Below are 27,026 nucleotides of genomic sequence, written 5' to 3'. Positions count from 1 at the left end.
GTTCAAAATAAGCAAACATTGTTTGTATACTGTGTATCTACAGTAATTAAATAGAACTACTGTCAATACACTTTTGCTTTGTGTGATTGGTCAAAAAACTTTTAAAGTGAGTAATAACATTGAGTTCTTTGTCTGCTCCTGGGGACATGAGCTGCTGGCATCTTCCCATTGTCATAAGCATGTTATGAGACAGATGCTGAAAAATAAACAACCCAAGACATGTTCGTCAGCAATCCCATCCTATTAGTGATTTATACATAGAACCCCAACCAACAATAGTTGTTCGGATTTTTTTTTTTCTCCAGGAAGCGTTCCAACACACAATGTTGGAATCAAGTTAACAGCTCAAAATTACTCTGTTTAGGACCTCGTGGGATCTGTGTTTTAAAAAGTGTGTTCAGTTTGCCACAAGTGTCTTTTTAATATGTCTTTTTAAGTGTTTTGGTTCAGGCATTTGTAACAGGATTCTAAGTGCGCTGTTCTCTCATTAACTCAGTCTGGGCTGCCGCAAAGCATCTGTGTTGAGTAACACCTCAGTGCTCTGACAGGATTAGTTTAGTAACTTGTATTTCAAGAAGAAGGTGCTTCTTTCCTCTAAAATAAAGCCAGATGTGAGTCCCAAGACCACCTGCTCAATGCTTCCTTCATTACCAGGACCTTTATCACCCTGTGTTCACCTCCCAGGGGAAGGACCCTTCCTACCTGGCTGTACCAGGGAAGCTGGCCTCTACAAAGAGCTTCCTTGGGCTTGGGAAAAAACATGGAGCATGAGTAGCTCTGCTGGGGGTAAAGGCGCTTGTGGGTTGTGAGGACTCTCTGGAGTCTGTGGTTCAAAAGCACAGGGTAGAAAGAGGGGAATGGTGGAAATGGTACCCCAGTGCTCACTCACTGGTGCTCACTGACAGTGCTCACTGTTCTCCCCTTATTTGTTATCTATTGGAAAGATCTTTGATCTTCTCACTTTTTGCAGGAAGCAGCGCTGTCAACATTTATCCAGATTGAACCTTTTGAAATAGGTGGAAAAATTCCTAAATTATGGTTGTGGGTTCTCAAGGAGCTGATTTGATAGTATTTGATCATTGCTGAGAGAGAAAGAAACATTCAGACACTAACAGTGGTTCAGCTGAACAGAAGCTTGTTTCAACTGAAGTAAAAGGTACTGATGCAGACTACTCGTGTGTCATTGAAGGTCCCAGATTTCACTTATCCTTGTAATTGCTGGAGATGTGCATCCAGCTATTTACACAGACCTGGAATGTGCACCCCAGAGTTCACCCAACAGGGATGTGACTGGCAGTAGTCACTTAATCTGCACTTCATATGGTAGTCCGAAGTTGCTGGAGCTATATTAGATTTGGGAATTGCTGTTTTAGGCTTAATCATCCAAGTAATTCTATGAATTTGAGCTTGATGTCTACTGCTTGCTACTGATTTCTTTGTCTTTTCTTTGTACTGCCGTGATTTGTGAGAATTATTTATGGGGTGTGGACATGTAGAGTCTTCTCTAGTGGTGATCCTTTCAAGTCTCAATGGGCCGTTAAATTTACTTGGCAGTAAAACTTCACACATCTATTGATTCAACTCATGACCTGGAATTTAGAAATATTGGGTAGAATCTGTATGACGTTTGACCTCAGCTTTAGGTTTTGCTTTCAATCTCCGAAACTAATTTTATAAAAATGAAGCTGGAGTTAAAATAATGAAATGCTGCTATAGAATTTTAATTTTAATTAAGTCAGTGATTCAAGGCTGAAAAATAGCAAGCCACATCTAAATGCAGTGTTAAAAACACTGCAGTTCTACATTTGAATATTGTTGTGAGAGATCTAGTAACACTCTATTTTTATTGTTCCTTTATTTTCAACAAATACAGAACCTATATGGTCAAAGCAAATGTCTGTCTTGCAGATGGCATTAATAACAATGCTGCCTTTGTATATACAGAAATACAGCTTGAATTGCTTCAATGCAGCAACGTGCTTTATGCTCTGCAACTTGCAGGTGCAAGTCTTTCATGAAGAAAGATGAATTGTGTTTTAGAAAGGTACATGGGATGTGAATTCTTGTGTAGCATGGCCCTCTAGAATGTCCACCGAGGTCAGACCTGTGTGTTGATTGCATGTTCCTATTGTAAAGAGTCTTTTTAAAATCTGGTCTTATAGTCATAATCTTGTACATGCAGGTTTATCATCATTACCTTTCTAGAAATGGAACAGTGTAAGGGGCCATAGAGTGGTGTGTTTTGGGAGGGACCTTTGCTCTTGTCAAGTTCCACTCTCGTGCCATGGGCAGGTTCACCTTCCACTAGAGCTAGTTGCTCAGGGCCCCATCCAGCCTGGCTGTGAACACTTCCAGGGATGGGCCATTCCACAACTTCCCTGGGTAAAGTTGTACCAGTGCCTTGACACCCTCATGTAAACAATTTCTTCCATATATCTAGTCTAAATTTTCCCTTTCAGTGTGAACGCATTACTCCTTGTCTCACCACTACAGTTCCTGATGACCAGTTGCTCTCTGGCTTCCTTGTATGCCCTTCAGATACTGCTTCTATGAGGTCTTCATGCAGCTTTCTCTTCTCCAGGCTGAACAGCCCCAGCTCTCCCAGCCTGTCTTCATAGGGGAGGTACCTGAGTCTCCTTATCAATGTCATGTCCCTTTTCTGGACTTGCTCCAACAGTTCAATGTCCTCCTTATGCTGTGGGCACCAGAAATGTCCCCAGCACTTGGGGTGGGGGTTCATGAGGGCAGAGTGGAGGGGGAGGTTCCCCATCCCTGACCTGCTGGTCACACTCCATTTGATGTTTATGGCTGCTGGCATGCACTGCTGGCTCATGCTAAGTTTTTCATCAGCCATCACCCCCAAGTCCTTCTCCTCAGGGCTGCTCTCAATCACTTCTCTGCACAGCTTCTAGGTGTGTTTGGCATTGTCCCAACTCAGGTGTAGGACCTTGCACTTTGCTCTGTTGAACTTCATCAGGGTCACAGAGCTCCACCTCTCAAGCTGTCAGTGTCCCTAGGGTGGCATCTTCCCCATGCAACATGTTGATAGCACCACGCAGTTTATTGTCAGCAGCAGAGTTGCTGAGGATGCTCTCCATCCTGTGAGATTCCCTCTCTCAGGAAGATGGAGTGACTTGGGATGAAAGTGTCAGTGTTTCAATTTTTTTAAAAAAATTACAGTTAACAGTTGAAATTACAATTTCAAATATTTGTTGTCCAAAATATTAGCCTGAGAAAACTTCTGTGCTAAAATAATCGTAGCATGATTTTGTGAATTATAGCCTTAATTAACAGTCTGCATTTGCCTTTTAGGTGCTTATGCAGTTGAGGGTCTGTGAGTTGTTTTCGTAAGCCACTGGTGTGCTGTGTCACACCTTGGCAAAGTAGCAGCATGGAGCTGTGAGCATGGAGCTTCAAGGGCATCTCTCAAGTACTGGATAGATGTGCTTGCTACCTGAGTAGTTGCTCTTACTTCTTATGAGGAAAAGACATTAAGGTGTTTGTGCACTTGCCTTTGTATGTTAATTTGAAGGCCTTGAACTATGCAGTTAATTGCCTATTGATTTTGTGGGTGTAATAAGCAATTGGCTTGGCACATTCCAGAGTAACTTTTATCAGGTAAAATTAAGCAACTGTATAGAAGATCTTTGGTCTCTTAAATTGTACCTTAAATATGTTTGCATGCTGAGGGGAGCTTTTTTATAAAATGTAGAATTGCACTAGTGGTTATTATAAAGATTATTTGGAGTGTTTGAGTAAACAATTAAATAAAAAGTAGAGAAGGCTGCATTTGAGAGATGGACCCATCCAAGGCCAGGTCCCATGTCCTGCACTTGGGTCACAACCCTATGCTTTGCTACAGGCTTTGGGGAGACTGGGTGGAATGGGCCCAGTGGAGAAGGACCTGGGGATGCTGATTGACAGCAGCTGAAAGTGGCCAAGGAGGCCCATGATATCCTTGCGTGTATCAGCAATAGTGTGGCCAGCAGGACCAGGGCAGGGCCGTGCCCCTGTGCTGGGCACTGCTGAGGCCACGCCTCAGGTGCTGTGTCCTGGTCTGGGCCCCTCGGTTCTGGAAGGATATTGAGGGGCTGGAGCAGGACCTGAGAAGGGCAATGGAGCTGGGAGGTTCTGGAGGGTAAAAGCCCTGTGAGAAGCACTTGAGGGAGCTGGGGGTGTTCAGCCTGGAGAAAAGGAGGCTCAGGGGAGACCTGACCCCTCTCTAAGCTGCCTGACAGGAGGATGGGGTGAGGTGGGGATCGGCCTCTCCTCCCGGGCTACCGGTGACAGGATGAGAGGACACGGCCTGAAGCTGCATCAGGGGATGTTCAGGTTGGACATCAGGAGGAATTGCTTAACAGAAAGGATTGTTAAGCATTGGAAAGGGCTGCCCAGGGAGGGTGGAGTCTCCGTCTCTGGAGGTGTTCATGAAACAACTGGATGAGGCGCCTGGTGCCGGTCTAGTTGACATGGTAATGGTCACTTAAAGGTTGGACTTGGTGACCTTGGAAGCCTTTTCCAACCTTGATGGTTTTGTGATTCTGTGACTTGTGATTTTTCTTGTCAGAGAAGCTCTTAATTATTTCTAAGAATTCTGAACATCATATAAACAGTATAATTTGTAAATCTGATTCGTTTGATCTATTACATGGAATTTGTGTAGTGAAGTAGCTCTTGAAAATCTTCCAGCAGACCTTAACTGAAAAAAAAAAGAGCTGAGAACCCAGCTCTTGATATAAAAGAATATTATCAAATATATCAAAGAATATCAAAGAATATTATAAAAAGGAATATTTTGATGAAAGAAGCAATCTGTAGATAGTTCTGTGCAGGTGATACCTGGAGCCTGTCTTCCCCTTCCACTCTCCACTGTGTGCACCAAGTCAAATAGCATACTACAAAATTACATGTGCCCCTGTGTGTACCAGACTTAGCTTGCCTGTCTCTGGGGAGAAGGAATTCAGGCTGAAGTCAGGGTTCTTTGGAGTCCCTGACTGGGAGGAAAATTGGAAGTCTTAATTAAGTCCTTGACACAGGGCAATGTATTTGACAACAATAATAATATTCCAAATCAACAGTTTCAGTTTTGTGGTTCCGGGACTCCATTAACTCCATTAGAAGTTTGTTGGGTCATTTTAACAAAATGTATATGGCTTTTGACTAAGAGTGGGTAAAACCAGTAGGCAGCAAAACATTTAAATTGTGTGATTTAAATCTGAAATCTCTTTAATCTGAAAATACAGACCCGTGTGTAAGGGAAACTGCTAGACACAGTCTTATCATATTAAAACTTCCAAACTGGATCTTCAATTCAGTATGTGAAGAAAAAAGTCTTGCCTTATGTGTCATCCTGCTGGGAAATTAAATGCAGTAGTCTAATTTGGGCTATTTTTGTAGGTCATTTGGTGGGGCAAATAGGGCACGTCAGTAAAGATCGTGTCAGTGCTTTTTGTTTTGATAATCTTTACTGAGGGCACAGTTGAAGGAATTTGGAGAGGATCAGTGATGTTATGAGGATCTTCATTCTCATTTCCTGTTTTTCCTTTCTGGAGAAATACAAAGTGCACCACTTGAGATTCATAAACTGGTTAATTTGGTGTTTAGTCAGAAAACAGTTTTGTGCAGTTACTGTTTGCTGTTGAATTTTTGGTGATACATCAGAGATACCAGGGCAGACTTTCTTTAAGAGTGGTAGGAATAAAATCAGTAACTTCATCTCTTTACTACCTTCAGCTGCATACTTCAGAATGGGCTCATAATAATAAAACTTCCATACAGGAAATAATTCAGGCATGAAACAACAGTTTCATATGAAATTGGACAGCTTCATAATTTAGAAATACATTAATGAACTGAATTACAGGGTTATATGCTAATCCTACCATTGAACCATTTGAGGTAAAATATTTACATGTGTTTGTGGCATGTTTTAAAGATAATCGAGGAAAGTGTTAGTATGAACTTATGTCTTGAATTGTTATTTACATTTTTTATCCATTCATTTCTTTCTTTATGAGATGTAGTCTGTATATTACAACTTAACTGACATTGTCTGTAACACTGCTCCTATGATAATTTAAATATTAAAAAAGGCTATTCCTTCTTGAGTTATTCTATGAATGGTGTTTCCAAACTCAGTAATGGTATTTTTTATAGTCTTAAACTGACTTTATATAAAATAAAAGTCAATTTACAACTCTCCGTTATGACTTGTTAATTTTGTTTTTATGTACTGTAGGATATGTTTTGGAGTTGCAGACAGAGTATCTTTGCTGAAATGAAGAAGAAGTTTTCCCAGGTAGACAGATGAAGTCAGCTTTATAAAATGATAACCAAGAAACATAGTAACAGCATGATGCTGTAGCTTCTATTTATTTTAACATGAGCACGAGCCACTGACACTAAACTCTGTGCATGTTCTTGGATACAAAGATGATGTACATATTAAATTCAGTCTTAATGGTAGCTTCAAATTGAGTATGTGTTGATATGCTTTTACACTGGTGTGTGAGGCTTTGGCTCTATCTCTGCATTAAATAAAGGAATTATTTTGCTGTCCTAATATATAGATTATGTAATGGTTTAAATTAATTTCTGTAGTTCTGTTGTGAATTTGGTTTGATAACAGCCTGCCAGAATAGCTGAGGGATCTATCACTGGCCAGTCTTGCTTTTCACACTTTTTCTGTAGTAAAGTGGCCCCAGACAAGGTGTTGCATTGTTGTCTTCTGTTTCAGCTGGTGTGTGTGAATGTTCTTCATGAGTAGAGTTGGGCTGAGGATATTTTTGCTTTATCTATATACTACTAACGACTAGAAGTGGTGGCAGTGTAAATGAATGACAGCTTAATACCCTTTGCTATACTGACCCTGAGTTAAACCAGTTCAGTCTGTCAGAATTGCATCTGTGAACAAGAAAAAGAGGATTTGTGTGACGTGCAACATCCAGCAACCCAATCTGCAAATCTTCTGTAATCATCTGTAATTTGTTCACTGAATGTTATTTCCATCCCTCAGATACTGTGTGCCTAATTATTTTCAGTAGTGATTCTAATGCAAGTCACAACTGATTCACCATCCAGGGTACCAGGGAAAGTGGGAGTGGGAGGAGTTGACTTCACAGGGAACTCCCGCAGGGAGGGGGGGAGTCAGTGTTGGTTATGTAAAGGCAGTAGCACAAGGAATTGAGTCTCCAGTGGAGAGCTGCTCATAACATGATTATACACAGTAGTCCATCAAGTTACAGCATCAATACAAAACCAGTGTGGGGATAATTAAATCCAAATTAACTTCTGTTTTCTGAGATGATCTTGTATGAATAGTAGTAAATGCCTCTTAACCCCCCTGCAGTGTTCTATAGAGGAGGGCAGGCTCCCAACCAGAGCAAGCCTATACCATTGCTGAGGCACCTGCATATAAATATGGGTTGATCTTACAAGTTTGATGGGTCTTAGCTGCTGCTCACCTTCTCAAAAAAAAAAAAAAAAAAAAAAAAAAAAGACCACTGAACAAGCTTTACCTTCTCTTTCCTAACCACACAGTTAGGAAGAGAAAGAGACTTCAGCAAAAAAGAAAAGAAAAACAAAAAACCAAAACAAAACAAAAAGATGCTGTGCTGGGAAACTTCAAGGGAAGAGCCCAGGAGAAATAATCACTGGTGAAATTTAATTTTAGTCTACCTAAGTACAGCCCTGTGTGTCTCTGTGGGTGCTGTAGATGAAAGTGAGGATGTAATATGTCAGAATTACTTTGATTTCCAAACTCTGTTTTCTTCTTAATGTGTGGTTAATGTTTCAGGAATAGTTTTGTTTGTCTTCTTGGAAAGTAGTTCATAGATGTAAAATTCTCCCATAAAAATGAAATGTATGAAGTGTTACAGATTTGCTGCAAATAACACTTTGAATCTTTCTGAGTCTGCAGTTAATGAAAGATTCTACACAGGATATTTCATTTGATAAACCTAAAGAAATTGGCTCCAAAGTCTTAAAAAAAATCCCAGTCAAAAGCAAACTAACGTCAGTCAGATTGGGTCGAGGGTGGTTTTATTTGCCTTCCTAACAACTTTTTTGTGATGCTGATAGGAATTGATGCTGCAGTCAGCTAACATTTTATTCTATCCATGTGTGAACACTGCCAGCAGATCTTGCAATCCCCTGTAATGAAGGCATGCAGCGTCAGCTGGAATATCCGTGTTCCTTTTCCAAGGGTTTGGTGATGTAAGAGCTCTCAAAAGGGGCTGGACTACTTTGGTGGTGCTCATCTATCTGTATTGTGAGGCTGGATGTGTAGAAATACAGTGGATTCTGAGGATTATCAGGTCTTCTTTGTAGTTTTCTATTCTCAAGGAAGCTGCTTGTGATTAGGCTGAGAGTTTGAGCATGAACATAATTATTGCCATTTGTTGTTCTTATCCACTGAGAATCGTGATAGCACTGCATGTGTTTTTTTGCCTTTTTGGATGCTGTGGTCTTTAGCCATGGACTGAGATTTGGGCACTCTGACAATGCATTACTAATGCTTCTGTGTGTTAGAGCTTGAAAAGGCTGAGTCCCTGAAGGACTAATTCCTTTTACTTACCTGATTCTTTCCTCTGAGATGTGTATTTAAATATCCGTTATTCCTTCTTGTTCTACAGTTTTGGATAATTAAGATAATTAATTGATTGTTCCTAGGTGTTTGACTTCCTGCATTTTCAGTGTTGGAAAAATACTGTTTTTCTTGACTTACGTGGGTCTAGAAACTTCTATTATTGTTCCATTACCGCTCTTTAAAGATCATTATTGTTCTGATTTCAGATACATTGAAGTTTCTGTTTAAACTCTTTTTGCCTTGTCCAGTAGCCATTTGTCAGTGATAATTTTCTTTGTTCAGGCAGAAGAATATCTCCTGCAACTCAGACAGCGATGGAGTTAATAGGAAGTTGGTGGCTTGATTATTAAACTTTTTGTTTAGTGGTCAGCTTCCAAGGTTGCTTGGAAGCTTGCAAGTTTTCTGGGCTGCATTCCTGAAAGTCACAAAAGGTATATTCTGCCTCAGCAGGATTTATGATTGCGTCAGAGCTGGAAGTGATGACTTGGAAGTCTTGTTTCTGAGTTTGAAGCAGTCTTCTCTCCACTTGCTAGCTGAAATTCTGTGAGCGGTTTCTCTGTCCCCACACCCGTACAAATTCCTTCTTGTTCTATAAAAATGGAGCTTGTTTTTATAGATTTTTCAAAACTGGAAGGTTCTTAATTTTCTCATGCTCTCTTTGGAAAAGAAAGTCCAGTTTTAGGAACCTTAGATTTTAAAAGTATACTACATCTTATTGCTTAAGTCTTGTTTTGATTTTTCAGTTAAACTCCTAAATATTCCTACTTTTGCTCCTGAATTGTTGTGTGCTGTCATTGCAGGCAGAATGTGCTGCTGAGGAGCCCAGGGTGCTGTGTATAATACAGGACACCACGAATTCCAAGACGGTGAATGAGCGTGTTACCCTGAACCTGCCAGCTTCCACCCCGCTCAAACGGCTCTTTGAAGACGTGGCTGCCAAAGTGGGCTACGTCAATGGCTCTTTTGATTTGCTGTGGAGCAATGGAGACAGTGTCACTGACACGGTAGGGCAGCTGAGCTTTCTGCTTCCTCTGGTAGCAAACACTTCACAGAAAGAAAACCTCTTCCTGTGTTGCATGATGCCCATTTAATTTCTGTAACGTTTTGTGCTGGGTGCACCACAGCAGGCTGATGCCACTGTGTTGATTTGGCTGAATTTTAGTCTCAAAGTGTGCACTTCAATGATACATCTGTTTAATCATTAAACAAAAACTAATATGATCATTCAGATGCAATATTAGTTTTTGTTATCAGTATGTATTTATAATAATAATATCCATGATAAATAGTCTCAATTTCCTGTAGTCTTGTTTGAGAAATGTTTTTTTCTCAGCAGCAGCATGTTGTTTAGCAAGTCCTGATGTTTCTTAGACCTATTTGAATATATTATATTTAAAAAAAATATTTATATCACTCCTATGCTTTATTGTAAATCACTGTTGATTTTAGTTAATATTATTTATGTGGATGTACCTAGATAATTTACCAAGATTTGTTAAGAAATAGACATTAGTTTATTTCAGGTCATGTTTATGCCTTCTGAAAGTATTTTTATTTTCTTCTTTTAAAGCCAAAAAAGTGTCTGCATGCTATAGAGGACACTGGATGATGTTCATGAGAAACTTACAGACCGGCATCTGACTCCTGAATAGATTAACTAACTGTAATGTTAGACTGTAATGTTTCTTAAACTGTTCCCAAGTTATTTCAGTACTGATGATGTGTGGTTTGTTTACTGGATAATTATTTTCATGAGGTCTTACCATGGTGTCAGCAACCATACAAAGCAATGCACTTGGATGGAATCTGTTAATTGCATATAGATCTGTTTCTAAAAAGTGTTGTTTGTGTTGTTTTACTCTTTTTCAGCAGACTCCAATAGATCAGAACAGTGACAAAACCATTCTTGATGCTGGTTTTGAGCCAGGGAAGAAGAACTTTCTGCATTTGACAGACAAGGATGGTGAGCAGCCTCATGTAATGCAGGTAAAATCTTTACTCAGCTACATAAGCCAGTGTTGTGGGAGATGTGTGTATTCTTTGTAATGCTAGTGTAAGATGAGAACATGAAATAAAACTGTGCTGAGTATTTCATCCTAAGCTTCTTTGAGAACCTTCTCAACAGACTTTTGACTATATTTACATCTATATTCACATTTCTCCTGAGTGGGACCAATTCCATTAGTAATGATTTGCTGTCATTCCATTCATGCTTGTCAATATTAATGTGGTGTTTGCTGCAAGCAATTTTCTAAGGTTATATAATTAATTAATCTTTGACACATTCATAGATAAGTCTTAACAATACATATTTAATCATATATCCAGTCCCTTTCCTCTGGGTGTTTGAAAGCAATGTTAGGCCTTTCTGGCAGAATTCTCAGAAATGGCAGCCCTGCATTGACAGCAGTTAGCTGCTTCCACATTTATGTTTATGGACAAATGAATAAGTAAATAAACATAAAAGAAGAGTTGGCAGTGTTTCTAGAGGCCACTGTTTGCCATAACAAATACGTTGAAATTTTCTGTTTCTCAAATACATGATGCAATATACTCAAATCAAAGATTGGGTAGGCTAGTGATATATTAAGTTTTATTACTTAGCTCTTGCATCATCCTAATGCTGGCTTACTTAGCCTTTGTTGGGGAGTTTAATTACATGAAAAAGGGGAAAAAAACCCGTGTGTAAATAATTGTGCTCAAGATCAGAATTTAATAATGGTTCTGGAAGAGTAATGGAGTGAAATTTGTATGTCTGGAAAAAATCTTACTCTGTATTGTGGTGCAGAAAACTTGAGGCATAGGAGATGCTAAATTGCCAACTTGCTTGTTGTGTACATTGTAATAGTGTATTTGGATGTGCAGTGTTTCAGAGGACCTGTCCTTCTGCCAATGCTAAGAGCAATGTGTCAAGGGCTTGAGAATTTGGAGGGCAGAACTGAAGTTACACTGTGTATCTGCAATGTTGAAAAAATTGTGTGATGTGCCTAGGAAAATTGGTTTCTTAGCCATGAGAGAAAAGTAAATCTCATAGGTACTTCAGTAAAAATGTGTTGTCTAACTTGTGCATGTGATGAGTGTGTTTGTGTTTCCAGGAGGAGTCAGGTACAACAGAGGATGGTGCACAGGAGAGATTTATAGGTCCCCTTCCAAGAGAAGGCTCCATTGGATGTACCCATGACTATGTCAGTCAAAACTATTCTTATTCTTCAGTCCTGAGCAAATCAGAAACAGGTATTTTGTTCTGTCTTGTAAAGGCAATGTGAGTTTGTAATTATTTTAGCACATTTTCACATAGCAGCACCTCAGGATTTTTTTTAATAAATTGCAATTTATTTTAAAAATACCCACATCACTGCTGTATTTTTTATTTATGTTTTTTAATTATATTCTCCCATCACGTTAGAAATGGAAGAACTGTGTTCTATGCTTTCCTTATCTGGGACAGGGTAATTCTGACTCTGTCAGGGTCCTTCTTTGCAGTGTTGGTGTGCTGCTCGTGCCTAGTTCGTAGGCAGGGTTGGATCAGCAGAGTGCCCAGCTCCAGCTGTGTTCACTCTCAGCTGAAGGAAGATTGGTCACCCTGTTACTGGAGGGGCTTCTACCACATCTCTGCTTAGCCTAGGAATTCCTGCCAGGGGCTGCAGTTTGCTTTGCCTGGGGGAGGATTCCCCAAGAGGCTCCTCCTGCATCCCCCAGCCAGCAGGGGAGGGGAGGCCCGGGGTTCTGGGGGGCTGCTCAGCAGGGCAGGAGGGACAGCAGATTACAGCTGCCAGGAGAGGACAGGTACTGAGCAGCTGCAAAGGTGACACTCGTGTTGCACTGCTTCTCTTCTCCTACCTGCCTAAGGCTTTTTGGCAAATAAGGAAGTTTAGCTACCTTTTTTTTTTCATTTAATAAAACTGACAAGATGATTTATATAGTATAGAGTAATAAATAAAGCACAAATGTTCTAATTCAGTGTCTTCACAGAAAATGCCTGTCTGTGATGGAGCTGCCTTTTCATTACTTGTATGGTACTGAGATTATTTTTTTCAATACTTTTTGGAGTATAAACAGGCATTTTTAATTCCTTGATTACACGATGCTTCAGTATATGCTCCTTGCTTATCAGTTGTTGCTAATATTTTATACTTTGGACAAAATCTTAAAATTGCAGCTTAGATTAATATAGGTAAATAATTTCATTTTTTGCTAGTAAAAATGACAGTGTTTTAGTAGTTCAATTAGTTTTTTAATTAGTTATTTAAGGGGGAAGGGTTTACAATAGTAGTGTTGTGTGAACACTTGGGATTTATTTTTTTTTTTTTTATTTCTGATTTGAAAACAATAATAAAATCAGTGCAGATAAAAATTATAGGAACATTATTACTAGGAGACTTTTAGCAGACATAAAGCAGTAAGCAAGCTGATACACAATTGTTTCTTAGAAAATTCTTGTTTATTCTGTAAAATATTTAAATCTGCTATTATTTATAGTTACCTACATCCTCGTTAGTGTAGTATTCAGCATTAAATACTGCTTTTTAATGTGATCAGAAAACCAGTTTCATGTCATTCAGGAGAATTATTTTTGTTATATAAACTGTTATTTTCCGTTGCTCTCAGAAAATAAAACATTTTAACTATGTAATTTATAGTGTAAATAACAATAAATAACAACAGACAAATGCAGTTCTTAAACACTATCACAGAATTATCTTTTGTAAAGTGTTTTAAGTCTTGAATTAATGTGCCTTCTTTTTGCATTATTGCCATCTCATTATTCTCATATTTTTAGGTTATGTGGGGCTGGTAAATCAAGCAATGACTTGCTACTTGAACAGCCTTCTGCAAACACTTTTCATGACTCCTGAATTTAGAAATGCATTGTATAAGTGAGTATATGGAATCAAAAACTTCTTAAATTTGTGCTGGTTCATATTGGTAGGAGACCCTTTGGAATTTCACCTGTTAAAATTTCCTTTTTTGGGCACTGGAAATCATAATGGAAGCCAAGCTTATAAATTATATCTGCTTAAAAGCTTCAGCTGTTCAGTAAAATATGTTGCTGGTTGTGGCATGGACGCTTTTTAAAGAATCTTGAAAACATCAAACTGAAAGTTAAATTTGATGCTAAGTGCAGTTCATGTCTTCAAAATTTTTGGTTTTATGTTTAAACATTTGAAGAGTATCATTGCCATTTACTGCAGAAATGGAAAGCAACTGCATTTGACTTCTCCCAAGAAACAGAGCTGCAGTTAACCTGTGACATGGCAGACCTGAAATGTAGTAAATGTTGATTTAATGCCTTTTTGAGTAATGTTTTCAAAGCAGTTTTATTTGTCAAATATTTTGTGTTCCAAATAGGTGGGAATTTGAGGAATCTGAAGAGGATCCTGAGAGGAGTATCCCCTACCAGCTTCAAAGACTGTTTGTTTTACTGCAGACCAGCAAAAAAAGGGCAATTGAAACGACAGACGTTACACGGAGTTTTGGCTGGGACAGTAGCGAAGGTAATGTGCAGCTGTTAAACTGCTGTAGTTTGCTTCAGCTGCTGCCTGCTAGAGACTAAACTGCTGTTCATGGGGGAAAATACCAGAATTAAGAATAATTAATAGAATCGACTTATTCAATGGAAGCAAAACAGCCCACATGGATACTTTGTTGTGCGGTGTGTTTGATTGTTAAAGAAATGGTATCTGTGAGTTTTAGGCTGTTAAAGTAAAAAGCATTATGTTTTTGTAATTAAACAAAAATAATGACATGAGTCATTACACATATTAGTTGTTTCTGAAAATAATTCTTTATAGGAAACTTGCTTCTGTTTTGAATCACAAATGTCAAATGCCCACGTTGCATTTATGGTATTACCCATATTATTGCCTACTTCAAATCAAGCACTGTGCATGTCTTTTTTACACTTGTGTGGTGTAATTTTGCCCATAACCTGTTGATTTTTCCATTAGCACATGGTGATGAGAAGTTGGAAGTTGGATTTTGGAGAATCAGTGCAAAGTGGGACAGAAATCAGAAGCAGTTTGTTTTATACCAGAGCACATTAGCTGTTCTGTATTTTTCATATATTCTTGCTTGTGTACACAGTTCTTGTTTATGTATAAACACAGTGAGCAAGCTGGATGCTTATTTTTCTGGCTTACACTGAGAGGCAGCTGCCTGTGGAATTGAACACTGGCCCAGTAGTGAATAGGTAGTAGTGTAGGTACACACTTGAACCAACGATTAGTTTTTAGGAAGCATTCTCAGGCTACAGTCAGTATTGGGACTTATAACATCTCCTGTTTTAATTAATAATAACTTCAATTTTTAACAGCATGGCAGCAGCATGATGTGCAGGAGCTTTGTAGAGTCATGTTTGATGCTTTGGAGCAGAAATGGAAGCAAACAGAGCAGGTAAGTTTGGAAAAACTAACTTCATTCAGTGGTGTAGTACTGTGGACATTTGTTGGGTTTTCTGATGATTGTAAAAATCATTTACTAAATTTTATATACCAGCTTCCAGTTTTCTGGTTTGATGCGATAGTTAAGCTACTGTGATGTATGACTTTTAAGAGTGTGTTGCATCTGTTTTCTTTCCCCAGTTAAAAGTGGAATATTCTGCACTCTGAAATATTGTACTCAGTCTTTATTTGAAACACAGAAGGTGATTGTGTAACTTGCACAATAGCTTCCTTGCTGTCAGTATTTATTAGGCTTTGTTGTGGCCTCTTGAAGCTCAAGCTCTCCCTTCTTAAGGCAGGAGAAAGTTAAGAATATATTCCTGGCACAGGATACATTCTGATAAATGGCCACCTTCTTGCAGGCTAGTTTTGGTAAATAGGAGTAATTGGTAAATTGTCTCTGGAAACACAGGAAAGGACTGCAGGGTCAGTCTGTTAACAATGTCTGCAAGATCAGGCTCATTTTAAAATTCAATTTGGTGCTTTTGTAGTCACTTGAGACATGTCTGTAAAGGACACTGAAACTTATGTAACATGATTTGAGAAGCATGTTTGATACATGTTTTGGGCAGGGGAAAGTAAGAAGTCAGGGGATGGATGTCCTGCTGGGGAATGGTATTTTAAATGTGTAGCCATGCAATTAAGACTTAATTGACAAAAAGGTATTTTCTTGTAAAACCAAAGAAACGGGGTATTGGTCATTTTTTTTAAATCCCTGTTGCTGCAATTGTTTGTTTCAGGCTGATCTTATAAATCAACTGTACCAAGGCAAGCTGAAGGACTATGTGAGGTGCCTGGAGTGTGGCTATGAAGGCTGGAGAATTGACACGTACCTGGATATCCCTCTGGTCATCCGGCCCTATGGCTCCAGCCAGGCGTTTGCTAGCGTGGTGTGTACTATTATGGTCCTAATAGTGCATCCATACACACATAGAATACATAATGCCCCAGTGGTAGAATTGGTTCCCTGGTAAGTATCATCCTAGATACTCCATCTTGGGGTGTTCGTCTTTGTGCAGTCAACCAGCTAGCAAGTTCTAGAAGATTTTTCTTTTTTTTTTTTGGCTTTTTGGTTTATTTTTTGTTTTGGTTTTTTTTTCTTTTGCCCTTCAATGAGTCCTACTGGTGCATGTATAAGGGGAGGGGAAATGCAACTTTATTGCCTTAGGGCTGCAGTAATCAGTTATTTTCTTCCTGATAAAATCTTCAGCATTTACTTGAGAGATTCTTATGACATCACAAAGTTTTATTTGGGTTGTTTTTTTTACTGGCACATTGCTAAATTTTCATAGCCTTATTGAAAGTGTTAGTGAAAGAACAGAACATTGATATAAAATTTTTACTTTAATTGCCATGTTGTTACTGTACTGTGCTAAAGATCACTTTTTAGATACCATATCCTTTTAATAAGCAGTTTGATGATGATTCAAAAATCCTGTTCTGCATCAAAGTTTGTAGTCTCTTTTGCTCCAGCTTTACTGATGCTGGCAAGCATAATTATTGCTTAAATTAAAAGCAAAAAAAATACAAACTGAAATTCCATAGTACATTATGAATGGAGTTGTGAGAAAGAATAAGAATAAATCAAATGAGGCTTTCAGTAAAGGTTGTTTTAAACAAACACTTGTGTAATTGGCTTGTTTATTAAACATTAAGTATTTTTCCTTCTGTATTTAGTGTGGTGGCAATATTGTTAAAGCACTAGTGGTCCATAATTCTTAACAGTAATTCTGTTAAGAATTGGTAGAATTAACTTAACTGCAGTATAGCTTCAAAGTACTTCATACTTTGAAACTTTAAATACCAATCTTGAGAAGTAGTAAAGGTGAGGGACATTGATCTTGGAAAAAGAATTCATGTTAGTAACGTCCTTCGAATTCTTTTTAAGATTGAATGAAAATTTTCTGGAACTGTCCAGCTAATTGAAGCTGTCTTATTACAGATTGATATTTTATACAGATAGCTTCCCTTTTAACCTTTAACTCTAATTTCTAGCAGTATTTCCTGAACTAAATTTTATTCAATAATTTTTATTGAATAATTAGATTTTTATTATCTATTAAAAGTAATGAAAACTATTCAGTTCATGTAGTTTAATTCTGCATTTATCAATGCATTTTTTGTCTCAAATGGAAAGCTTTTTTCTTTAGTGGACAAGTCTATAGTGTAATGCTAAAAAAAGACTTTGTCTATTAGTAAAAACAGAAAACTTAAATGAATGAGGACTTAAAGATCAGATTACTTTTGTTAGTATATGATATTTTTCTTTTCAGTCAGCATTTACTGCATTTACTACATTGAGGAAAGTAGTTTTAAGATTTTTGTTACACAAACTTACATGGTTGCAACTTGCATTGGTACTTCAATTTTTGAGCTTTTTCAATTCCTATTCTGAATACATTCAGTTGATTCTCCTCCCTGCATATGTATGATCAATAGCAGATGTAATTTTTAGTTCTGTAGTCTTCAGCAGTGGGGAGATATGGAGGATACTTGCTTTTGGAGAAGGGAAAAATCGCCTGTTTCTAAATGGAATTCTCTGAAGGTAGTATCCTCCATTGATCCATAGTTTATGTGATTTAGTAGGTGTAGGTAAAAGGGTCTGAGAGATCAAAAACTTCACACATGCGCTAATAGGGCTTATGGAAGGGAATGTAAAACTTTTTAGACCTTGCTAGTCAGCTCCTGAGGGAACTTGCAGCAGGCGACACAACCCAAGATAGGGGATCTAAGGAGGATACTACCTTCAAAGAACTCTAGTTAGAGGTAAGTGATTTTCCATTACTTTTGAATAAGAGAGAATGGATGGATGAGCCTTGAATAAGGTTAATCTGTAGAATGCCATTTAAAGAGTGTTATCCCACTGTTTGTCATGGTGTATTACCAAAGAAATGCAGGTACTTGAAATGTTGCATTAATTTATATGTGTATAATTTCTCAATACACGGGGACATTGAAGAACTGGGAAGGGTAATGTCATGCTTTCTTTATTTCCTACTATGAACCAATTCTGAAATTCTTCAATATGGTCTTAAGGTTTGCATTTGGAATTCTTCTGATTCCCTACTCTATCCCCCAACTCCATGTAGCATTGCTACAAGCTCACTAGGGCAGCTCTGGGGCATTGAGATGTTGTCAGTGTGTGACTCAAGATGATTTCTGAAAAAACACTTACATAATCTGCATTGTTTAAGGGTAAGGTGTCAAAAAACCTCTGAATCAGGCTTTCTTGAGGTCAGTAGAAATCCAGGCGTAAAAACATTTGGCTTATTTCAGGGAGGCAAACAGGAGCCAGCAACTCACATTCTGATTTTTGTAGGTACTCGCATCTTTTGTATAGATGCCTGAATTTAACAGCACTAGGCATAAGCTGAAATATTTTGTAGTAAAAAAAAAAATATTTTGCAGGATGAACAGTGGAGAGAAAGACACAACTGGGAACTATCAGTGATGCTGAAATTATGCTACTAAAACAGTTACAGTTGATTCATAATACCAGAAAACTAGTAATAATCCAAGTATTCTGGAGGTGGAGCAAATGCAGTTGTGTTTTGTTAAGTATTGTTAGTTTTAAAGATCTTTTGTACCATAGCTTTTCTTTTGAGAGTGTAAGTACAAGTAGTCCTTCTTAGGGCAGAAATTTGAGGCAATCTTAGGGCAGTTTGAACTTCATGTGAACTTACTTTGTGATGTCCTTGCCAAACTGTTGAAGGCAGAATATGGATGATGTGATAATTCCTTTTTGTTTTTAAGGCTAGATCAGTAACAACGAGGTCTTGTATTTTTCATTGAACATAGTCTTTGAACACAGGAAATCTGATGAGCTCTGAAAACCTGAGATGGCAGTTAGTTTCTAGCTTTTTCCAACAGCAGTTTTACCTAAATGCCATTTGTTGTGTAAGGTTTCGTAAAGGTCCTACTGCTCCTACTCATAGGTTTTAGAAATTTACACATTTACAAATGCTTGCAGTACAGCATTGTCAAACTACTGTCTAGATCATAATGCATTATTATGGAGGGGAAAATTCTCTGCAGTGCCTCTCTTAAGCCAGGCAATAATTAGGTGGAATTGTTTCAGCATTTTACTGTGCTACGTGATAGAAATTTCAGAATATTAAAAACTGAATACACTCAGAACTTGGCTGGACAAGGCTCTGAGCAATATGCATAAAGTTTGACTGGATTTGAGCAATGGATTAGGATCAGATGATCTCCAGAAATTTCTGTTAGCCTGTACTGTTCTTTTGATTCTTTGAACTAGAAAGAAGTTCAAATAGCTTTTGTCATCCTAATCTGTAGCTTGATCACATAGGCTTTATTTTGAAGTGTGTGTGTAGGGGATTTTGGAAATGCTCAGTAACTCCAAGGGTAGATAACAGCTGCCACTTTGGAGGTAACTCCTAAGGTGACACTGGCTTCTGGTGGCGCTCCAGGGCAGGGGGGTTGTGCTGTGATAGGCTATGCAGCTTGGCAGCTGTGTCTCTGGTTTTGCTAACTAAACTGTCAGAGCAGAGGGCAGTGAACTACACTAGAATAGGAATTGTATTAAGAAACCTCCTAAGTTTCATGTAAAGATTATGTAAGAGGCAAGAGAGTCAGCCTGGGGAACAGCAATGGTCGTTATCCAAGGATTGAAAAATACATGGCTATCTATATATCTCAGAAGTAATGGAGGTCCCAAAAGCTTCAGTCAGGCCTTTCAAAGCACAGCTCACTATGTGTGCTAAGCAGTGAAACCTCAAGAGTGATGTAATAATGCTTCATTGCCTTCTCAAGAGTCTAAAGCATCATCACTTCTTGCATTATGTAAAAATTTGTAGGGTGTTTCCTTGTTAAATTGCACATCACATGAGTCTACATAAGCATTACATAATATTTTTTGTCCTATCCTCCATATATTCCCATTTATATTCATGCTGATACATGAGCTGAAACTTTTTTCTTACACTTGAAATAGATTTTCAGTGCCTTAACTGGCATTTGGCTCACAAGAGACTCCTGTTACTGATTATGATGTCATTATGTGATGGTTTCTGATTCGTGTTTTCTGTGTTGGCCATTAGCTTTTTTGCTTTCACTGAAATAATTGTGAATTGTCAAAATACAGCAATGCATTTCTTCTACTTTCTTTTTAAGCAGGTTCTAACTAGTTTAGTGTTTTATCTGACATTTTTGAATGAAATTCCTCACATTTCAGTATATAATCTTACTAAACATTAGCTGTCTTTGGCCCTGGAGTAAAAAGCAACTCATCCTCTGTAGCATTTAGGAAGTAAAGACACAGAGAGCAGTTCAATTCAGACTCTAAGAAGTTTTCACGTGTCTGGAGAGACTCCGCCCAAGAGCTGTGATTTCAGGGCTGTTCAAAGGCCTTTTTGGCTGGCTCAAAAAATGGGCAATTGAGATGACTGCCTTCACTGTGCAGTTGTTCTAGAGTTTGGCAGGTCTTTCATTTGCAAATAGTTGTCACCTGGAATAGAGTCCATTTTTTAAAAGTCCTTTCTTCTAGAACAGCAGCAGAGCTTTTGGAAAATACTTGCTTTGTTATTCTTGCTGCTTGCCTCCGTTCTTAGGAAGAAAGAAGGGAGGAGGGAAGAATTGAGGGCTGTGGATTGCCAAACAACACAATTTAGATACCAGTCTTTGCCAGCCGTGTTATGACTACTGAGTTTACATTGCCCAGTTAAGTCCCTTCTTGCTTATTCAGACTTCAGGGGAGCAGCCACAGACCTTCATTAACAGATGATGATTTTAAAAATGTTGTTGCAAGTTGTATTTCTTTTCACCTCCATGAGTGAAGAGAGAACTTCTGGCTTCTGCTTGGAGTTCAGAAACCTGGAGCCTTTTGGCTTGCAAGCTGACTGTGTCATAAGTTTTAACTTTGAAAATCTCTAGGTAAAATTCTTCAGTGAACCCGTCTCAATACTTGTAGTGAATTATATTTGAACAAGTTTGTTCTCAAGTATTTGCACCTTAATGTGCAGTGTCATTGCTGCAGATTGTGTTAGGGAGAGGAATAATGATCAGTTTGGTTGTATTTTGAATACTGATTGCTGTAGTGAGGAGCAGAATAGAAATCATTGTAGTCCTGGATGTAGGCATTAGTGACGGAACTTGTGGGGTTTTTTGAACTACCCCAAACTAGGCAGCTGCCAGAAGACAAAATTCCAGTTTCTGTTTAGTTGCCTCATGAGGTTTAGCTAGGAAACTACTTCTGTCTTTATAGGAGATGGCCATATCTGATTCTCACTCCTTCTGGAGCAAAACTCAAAAACTCTTCCTCTGTCCTTTCTCCAGCTTTCACTTAAAAATAGTATCTTCAGATGTGGTTTCCTAAGACCCTTGGTAGAACAGGACTAAGGCTATCTTCATGCAGGGCACTGAGATCCTGAGTAACAAGTTTTTTCTGTCGCTTTCTCTTTCTCCCTCTAAATACCAGATTGGATCTCTTGAGAAAGACTCCTTTAGAAATGCAGAAGAACCATCTCAAAATTCTGGGAGAGCAAGGACAAGGCAGGGTTTAAAAATAAGCTCATTTTCACAGCAGATGACTTTACAGACTGTCGCTACTGCGTAAGAAAGTGGCATGGACTCCAAGAAGGCTGCTTTGCACAACTGCAACTTTAATGCAAACTACTGTTCTCTTTATAGACTGTTCCGATACATTCCACCTGATTGGGTAATCAACAAAAACACTTTTCTCACAAACAATCCTTGAGAAGAACAGAAAAACAAAGAGTAGAAAAACACCACCTGCAGGTTGTTTACAGTAACAAGCTGTCATCGTTTCTCTACAACTCCCTAAAAGTCTCCCAAGTCTACTGTGAGAAAACTTATCTCCTTTTCTCACTCTCTGACCAGGATGTCACATCCACAACAGACATGACTAAATGTGATGTGCAAGGTTACAGGAGTATATATAACTATTGAACCAAAGACAGTTGAGATTCATCAAATACTGAATGAGATACAGTTAACAGAAATTGTGGTTTTACTGTTTACCTCGGGCTGGATAGAAAGGTTGATTTCTGGTCACATTTACCTGAATATTGTGTCTGTACCAAAGTTTGTCAATCAAATTTTGGGGGTAGATTTAAATGAATTATTTGTATGTGTTTGTAATCTTATCGTAAATTTATACCTGTGTAGTAAACACTCTTTAAAAATGGGGTAACGTGTTTTTATTCTTAGGAAGAAGCGCTGCATGCTTTCATTCAGCCTGAGATCCTTGATGGCCCAAATCAGTACTTTTGTGAGCGATGTAAAAAGAAATGTGATGCAAGGAAGGTAAAGACTGGTCAAATGATTTGTAAAAATTACTTTTAATAAATACCAATCCTGATAACAGGGACATAATCTTGTCCTTGTTTCATTTAGGGTCTGCGGTTCTTGCACTTTCCGTACCTGCTGACTTTACAGCTGAAGAGATTTGACTTTGATTACACCACAATGCACAGAATTAAACTCAATGATCGCATGACTTTTCCAGAGGAGTTGGACATGAGTGTCTTTATCGATGTTGAAGATGAGGTAAAGTATTTGCTGTCAGAGAAAAGCATTTAGCTTCCTTCAAGTTTCTCATTCAGAAAGTCAAAATTCCAGTCTTATAAACCCATTTTAACAACATTATTCATCTACATAAAATGTTCTTTAGCCATGCTAGTGCTGTAATTTGAAGATTTTAAATCTGTCCATGTGGATTTTTTTTTTAAATATTGTAAACAAACATGTTCTCTGTAGTTGGGGTTCCAGCTTCCATAAAGAAGCTGTTTCAGATTTCTTACATCTTCAGTCGACAAATTTAAAGACATTATTCTCAGGGCTTCTACATATATACTGCAGTTCCAGAAGGGAAGATTTATCTGAATCATGTTGGTCATAAGAGGTGATGTAAATTTTCAAAACTCCGTTCACTGACGTTAGTCCAGAACTCATTAGTAATGAATTCCTTCCTCTGAATCACCATGTGGCGTATACTGTAGAAATAAGATTTTTAAAATTTTATTTTTTTCCCATCAGTCTTCTGGCTTTTTCCTTTTTGTGTTTTCACCAAAATTCATGTTGTGCAGTTATATTCACCGAGAGGTATTTACTGTGCGTTTTGCATTGAAGACCAAAGTAATTCCTCTAATTTAATTCCTGGTAACATCTGTTGGCTTGCACTGTTACAAGAGAAATACCACCTGGATGTGCGTATGGAGTGGCTTTTCTGGCTCTCTGCAAACCCTTGTCTTAGGAAGGATGCCATGTAGACAATTCGATACCTCTCAGAGTGAGTGGGATAAATGACAATGAAGATTGATCTGGGAGAATAGAACTCAGATAAAATTAAGGACTGTCAGAAAATCAAAACAATTATCTAGAGGCAAGGGGATCTGGTAAGCGATGAATGTACTGAGTGAGCTGCATTCATAGTGTTGGTGACACCGTGCTGTTAAGCTAGCAGAATATAATATAACATAACATAATCAATCTTACTGTAATACCTTAGCTCGGTCCAGTGAGTTGAAATGGAAAAAAATGTCTTTGATTGTGACTGAAAGTATTTTCAGTCGATTCTGATTAACAGGGCCACGTTACAACCGATCTGTTGTTTGGTATCAGAGTTCCAGGTACTGAATTGGGATAGCTAGTGCATGGAATTGGCTAGTAATAAATATAAATCAAGTCTGAAAGCTCCTAAATCTGCTGTTCAGTTGCACACAAAGTCCAGGAGTACTGAAGAGGTGGACTGAAGACACTAACAGAAACAAGTCTGTTCTTGGTGCTGAATTGCAGAGGTCCTTAGTTTTTTTGAATTATTTAATTGGTTCACTGAGTGGATTTTTTTATTTCACAAACACTGTTATTTCTTGTTCTATGTAATTTTTATTTTGTATAATGTTTGTGTGTGTGTCTTACTTTTAAGAAGTCTCCTCAGACTGAGAGTTGCACTGATAGCGGAGCTGAAAATGAAGGCAGTTGTCACAGTGATCAGATGAGCAATGATTTTTCTAATGATGATGGAGTTGATGAAGGAATCTGCCTTGAAAGCAATAGTGCAGCAGAGAGGATCTCTAAAACTGGCAGTGAAAAGGTATGGTAACACTGGGGTGTTAGAAGGGTGGGCAGGAGGGACAGAGCTGTAAAGACTGGCCTGGATTCACCACCAGGATATTCCATGCCAGATTCCCTGCTGCACAGCATCATGCGCAGCAGGAAAAACTGAGGGCTTTCCAAGGTTGCTGTTGTTCAGAGACTGGCTGGGCATTGATCTTTTGGGTGGGGGTGAGGGAGTGTGCTGAGTAATGCCTTTGCATCACTGCACTATGCTTTTTTTGTTTTGTTTTGTTTCCTTTATCTATTAAACTGTCATTGTCTCCAACCACAAAGGTTCCCACTTTTGCTCTTCTGTTTTCTTCACCATCCGACTTGAGGGGGGTAGTGACTGGCTGGAGGGATGCTTTGTTCTTTGCTAGGGTCTACTCACCACAAATGTAAATGATAAAAATGTAATTAATTCTAACATTGGAGGTGAGAGGTTGGGAGTGTGTGAGTTTATTTCAATTTTCAAAAATTGACATTACAACAAAGGAAAAAAATCAGCTGATTTGGAGGTCACCTAAGAATAAAGGTCTTCCCAGCTTGTCAGACTGAGAATTTCCAGTAACTTGTTTTGGCAGCAGACCCTTAAACAGAAGACCTGTTTTGCCTTGTGAGCAGTGGTTTTACTTGTGGCCAGCTGTCAAAGGTCTACCAGATTGAGCTGGAAAAACATCTTGCAGAGTAGTAGGAGAAGATTGGGAAGTTTTGATCAGTGTTATAGGGGAAGCCGAGGGTTTAAATGTTAAATATTCCTTCAGTCATCTAAATATAAAGGAATTAAATAGCAACTCAGTCCAGGATAGCAGCTATCCTGCTGTGGGACATCAAGGTTGGTAGAGATGCTGATAAACTTGGCGCAGTTTTCATCAAAAATTTTAAACTTTATGATAATGTGTACAGTTATGTACTTCATGTATTGTTGTTCAGTGGACTCATCTGAAATTAGGCCAGTAGCTTTCATTCAGCCTTGGTAGAAAGCTGTTTGGCTTCAGCTGGTACTTTTGCAGAGTAACAGTTTTAAAGGCTGACTTGCATGTTAATCTGCACATGTGGTCCTGTTTGTATGTACCTTGAACCACTTGAGAGGGTTTTTTTGGTATATGTTCTAAATACTGTCAGTCTTGGTTGGGAATGATGAAAAAATTAATTCTAGTCACTTGACTGGAACAAGACCAGAATATTTTAATGTCTCTGTAATGCAAGTGGGACGGCCAAGTATTGACAGTAGCTTTGGCCAGCTATTTCATACTACTTGTTCTCCAGGCAAATAAGCTGTCAAGCCAAGCTTTTTGGTTTGGATATCTTAATAATGGATGTAGGATATGTTGAGAACGTACAGTGTTTCTTGTGCATAGTCTAAAAATATCATTGTAACACTTGTGAGTCTGTATGGTTCAGTTTTATTTTTTAATTTATATGCAGCACTGAAGGCATGTGCTTAGTGCCCTGTATTTCCATCCATTTATCTATGAAAAAAGAAGGGTATGACATCGAATGTGGAGAAGGGTGACAGCAAATAGACCTAAGCTTTGTAGCTACAAACTCCTAAGTAAAGTTTAGCATAGCAGAGCTCTGGTTTTGTTCAATACCTGTTGCATTAATTAATTTCTATTACACAAATCCACTCTTTGCATCCAACTATTTACATACCTGGGTTTAGGTCCTTATTTTAAAACTTTTTTAAATTACCATTTGCTTAGCTTTTCTTCACTGGATACATTTCACACCTTTTTCTTCTCTCCACAGAGTTCTTTGCTATATGAGCTCTTTTCTGTCATGGTTCATTCTGGAAGTGCTGCTGGTGGCCATTATTATGCCTGTATAAAATCTTTTAGTGATGATCAGTGGTACAGCTTTAATGATCAGCACGTTAGCAAGGTAAAAATAGTATTTTTAATTATTTTTTGTACTCATAAATGGACCACTAAATTTTTGTTTTGTGGTTTACCACTTAGCTGCCCATAAGACAAGTTTCATTATAAGTATTTCAAGTAGTTCCTTGATTTCATACTCTCATACTAATGTCCTGCCATATACATTTGTTTCACTCATTAGCTTAACTGATTTCTAGGGGTTGGAGAGTTTTTATTTATGTATCTGTGTATCTTTGTGTGGTGGGGAAAGGAGTGTTACTCCTTGGCAGTGATGGTGGGATGATTCCTAAAGAAGCCTTCATTCATATACAGACCAGGCCGTATTTTGAATTTTGTCTTCTGTACATGTGAAGAACATTTCTTGCTTAGAGAAGTGTTTGCAGATCTGTTACAGTCCAGACTGTGCTGTTAAACCTGTCCAGCTGATGGATGTGTTCCACCTATCGTCCCTAGGTACTATTGCAATCAGGAACCTGTATCTTTTTCCTCTGAGAAGTTCCTACTTTAAAAACTAAAAATGTATGTTTGCATTCATTGTAAAATGGAGAAGCAAATCACTTTGATATTGTTTTGGAAGTCAGCAAATAAGCAGAAATATTTTTATAATTGGAATTATTAATATAGTGTGTTGTGTGATGCCATGTTTCCTAGTGAGAATAAATACATCTCGATGAGTGCAAGTTTCTCAAATAATCATTACATTGATTTTCTGTTAGATAACTCAGGAAGATATTAAGAAAACATATGGAGGATCTTCTGGAAGCAGAGGATATTATTCCAGTGCTTTTGCTAGGTTAGTATTACTGTAATGTTACTTTTCTTTCCGGTAGTGTTTTAGTGTAATGAAATGAATGGCCAAGGTGCGTATGCCTAACATGTTACCTTAAAATTATTAGTAGATGCTTCAGATAGATGTAAGAGCTACCCTGACTGCTATTTCAAATAATTAAAATAATGATAGTTATTTTTGAAAATCCTTCTTGGTTTGTGTATTACTGAGATATGGTATATCTCCTTACTGAAAGATAAAGAAACCAGAGC

At 38.2% G+C, this 27,026-nt stretch overlaps 1 protein-coding gene across 5 annotated transcripts in view; it reads left to right on the top strand.

The window, feature by feature from the left end:
• The window catches only part of USP47 (ubiquitin specific peptidase 47), a 52,066-nt gene that overhangs the window by 8,827 nt on the left and 16,213 nt on the right, over nt 1-27,026 (top strand). The window contains exons 2-14 of one of the 5 annotated variants that reach the window (XM_030273452.4): nt 6,239-6,298; nt 9,388-9,591; nt 10,460-10,573; nt 11,683-11,821; nt 13,368-13,464; nt 13,937-14,082; nt 14,901-14,980; nt 15,768-15,917; nt 22,219-22,314; nt 22,405-22,557; nt 23,936-24,103; nt 25,858-25,989; nt 26,702-26,778. In XM_030273452.4, the coding sequence (XP_030129312.3) occupies nt 6,239-6,298; nt 9,388-9,591; nt 10,460-10,573; nt 11,683-11,821; nt 13,368-13,464; nt 13,937-14,082; nt 14,901-14,980; nt 15,768-15,917; nt 22,219-22,314; nt 22,405-22,557; nt 23,936-24,103; nt 25,858-25,989; nt 26,702-26,778 (1,616 nt within the window). Of the gene's footprint in view, nt 1-6,238; nt 6,299-9,387; nt 9,592-10,456; nt 10,574-11,682; nt 11,822-13,367; nt 13,465-13,936; nt 14,083-14,900; nt 14,981-15,767; nt 15,918-22,218; nt 22,315-22,404; nt 22,558-23,935; nt 24,104-25,857; nt 25,990-26,701; nt 26,779-27,026 lie in introns of all 5 variants that reach the window. The other 4 variants (XM_072929487.1, XM_030273451.4, XM_030273456.4 and 1 more) reach the window with 4 other exon arrangements.

Source organism: Taeniopygia guttata, chromosome 5 (assembly GCF_048771995.1).
Source record: "Taeniopygia guttata chromosome 5, bTaeGut7.mat, whole genome shotgun sequence".
NCBI lineage: Eukaryota > Metazoa > Chordata > Aves > Passeriformes > Estrildidae > Taeniopygia > Taeniopygia guttata.
Note: the sequence above shows the minus strand (reverse complement) of the source record. Positions and strands in the feature narration are given on the sequence as shown.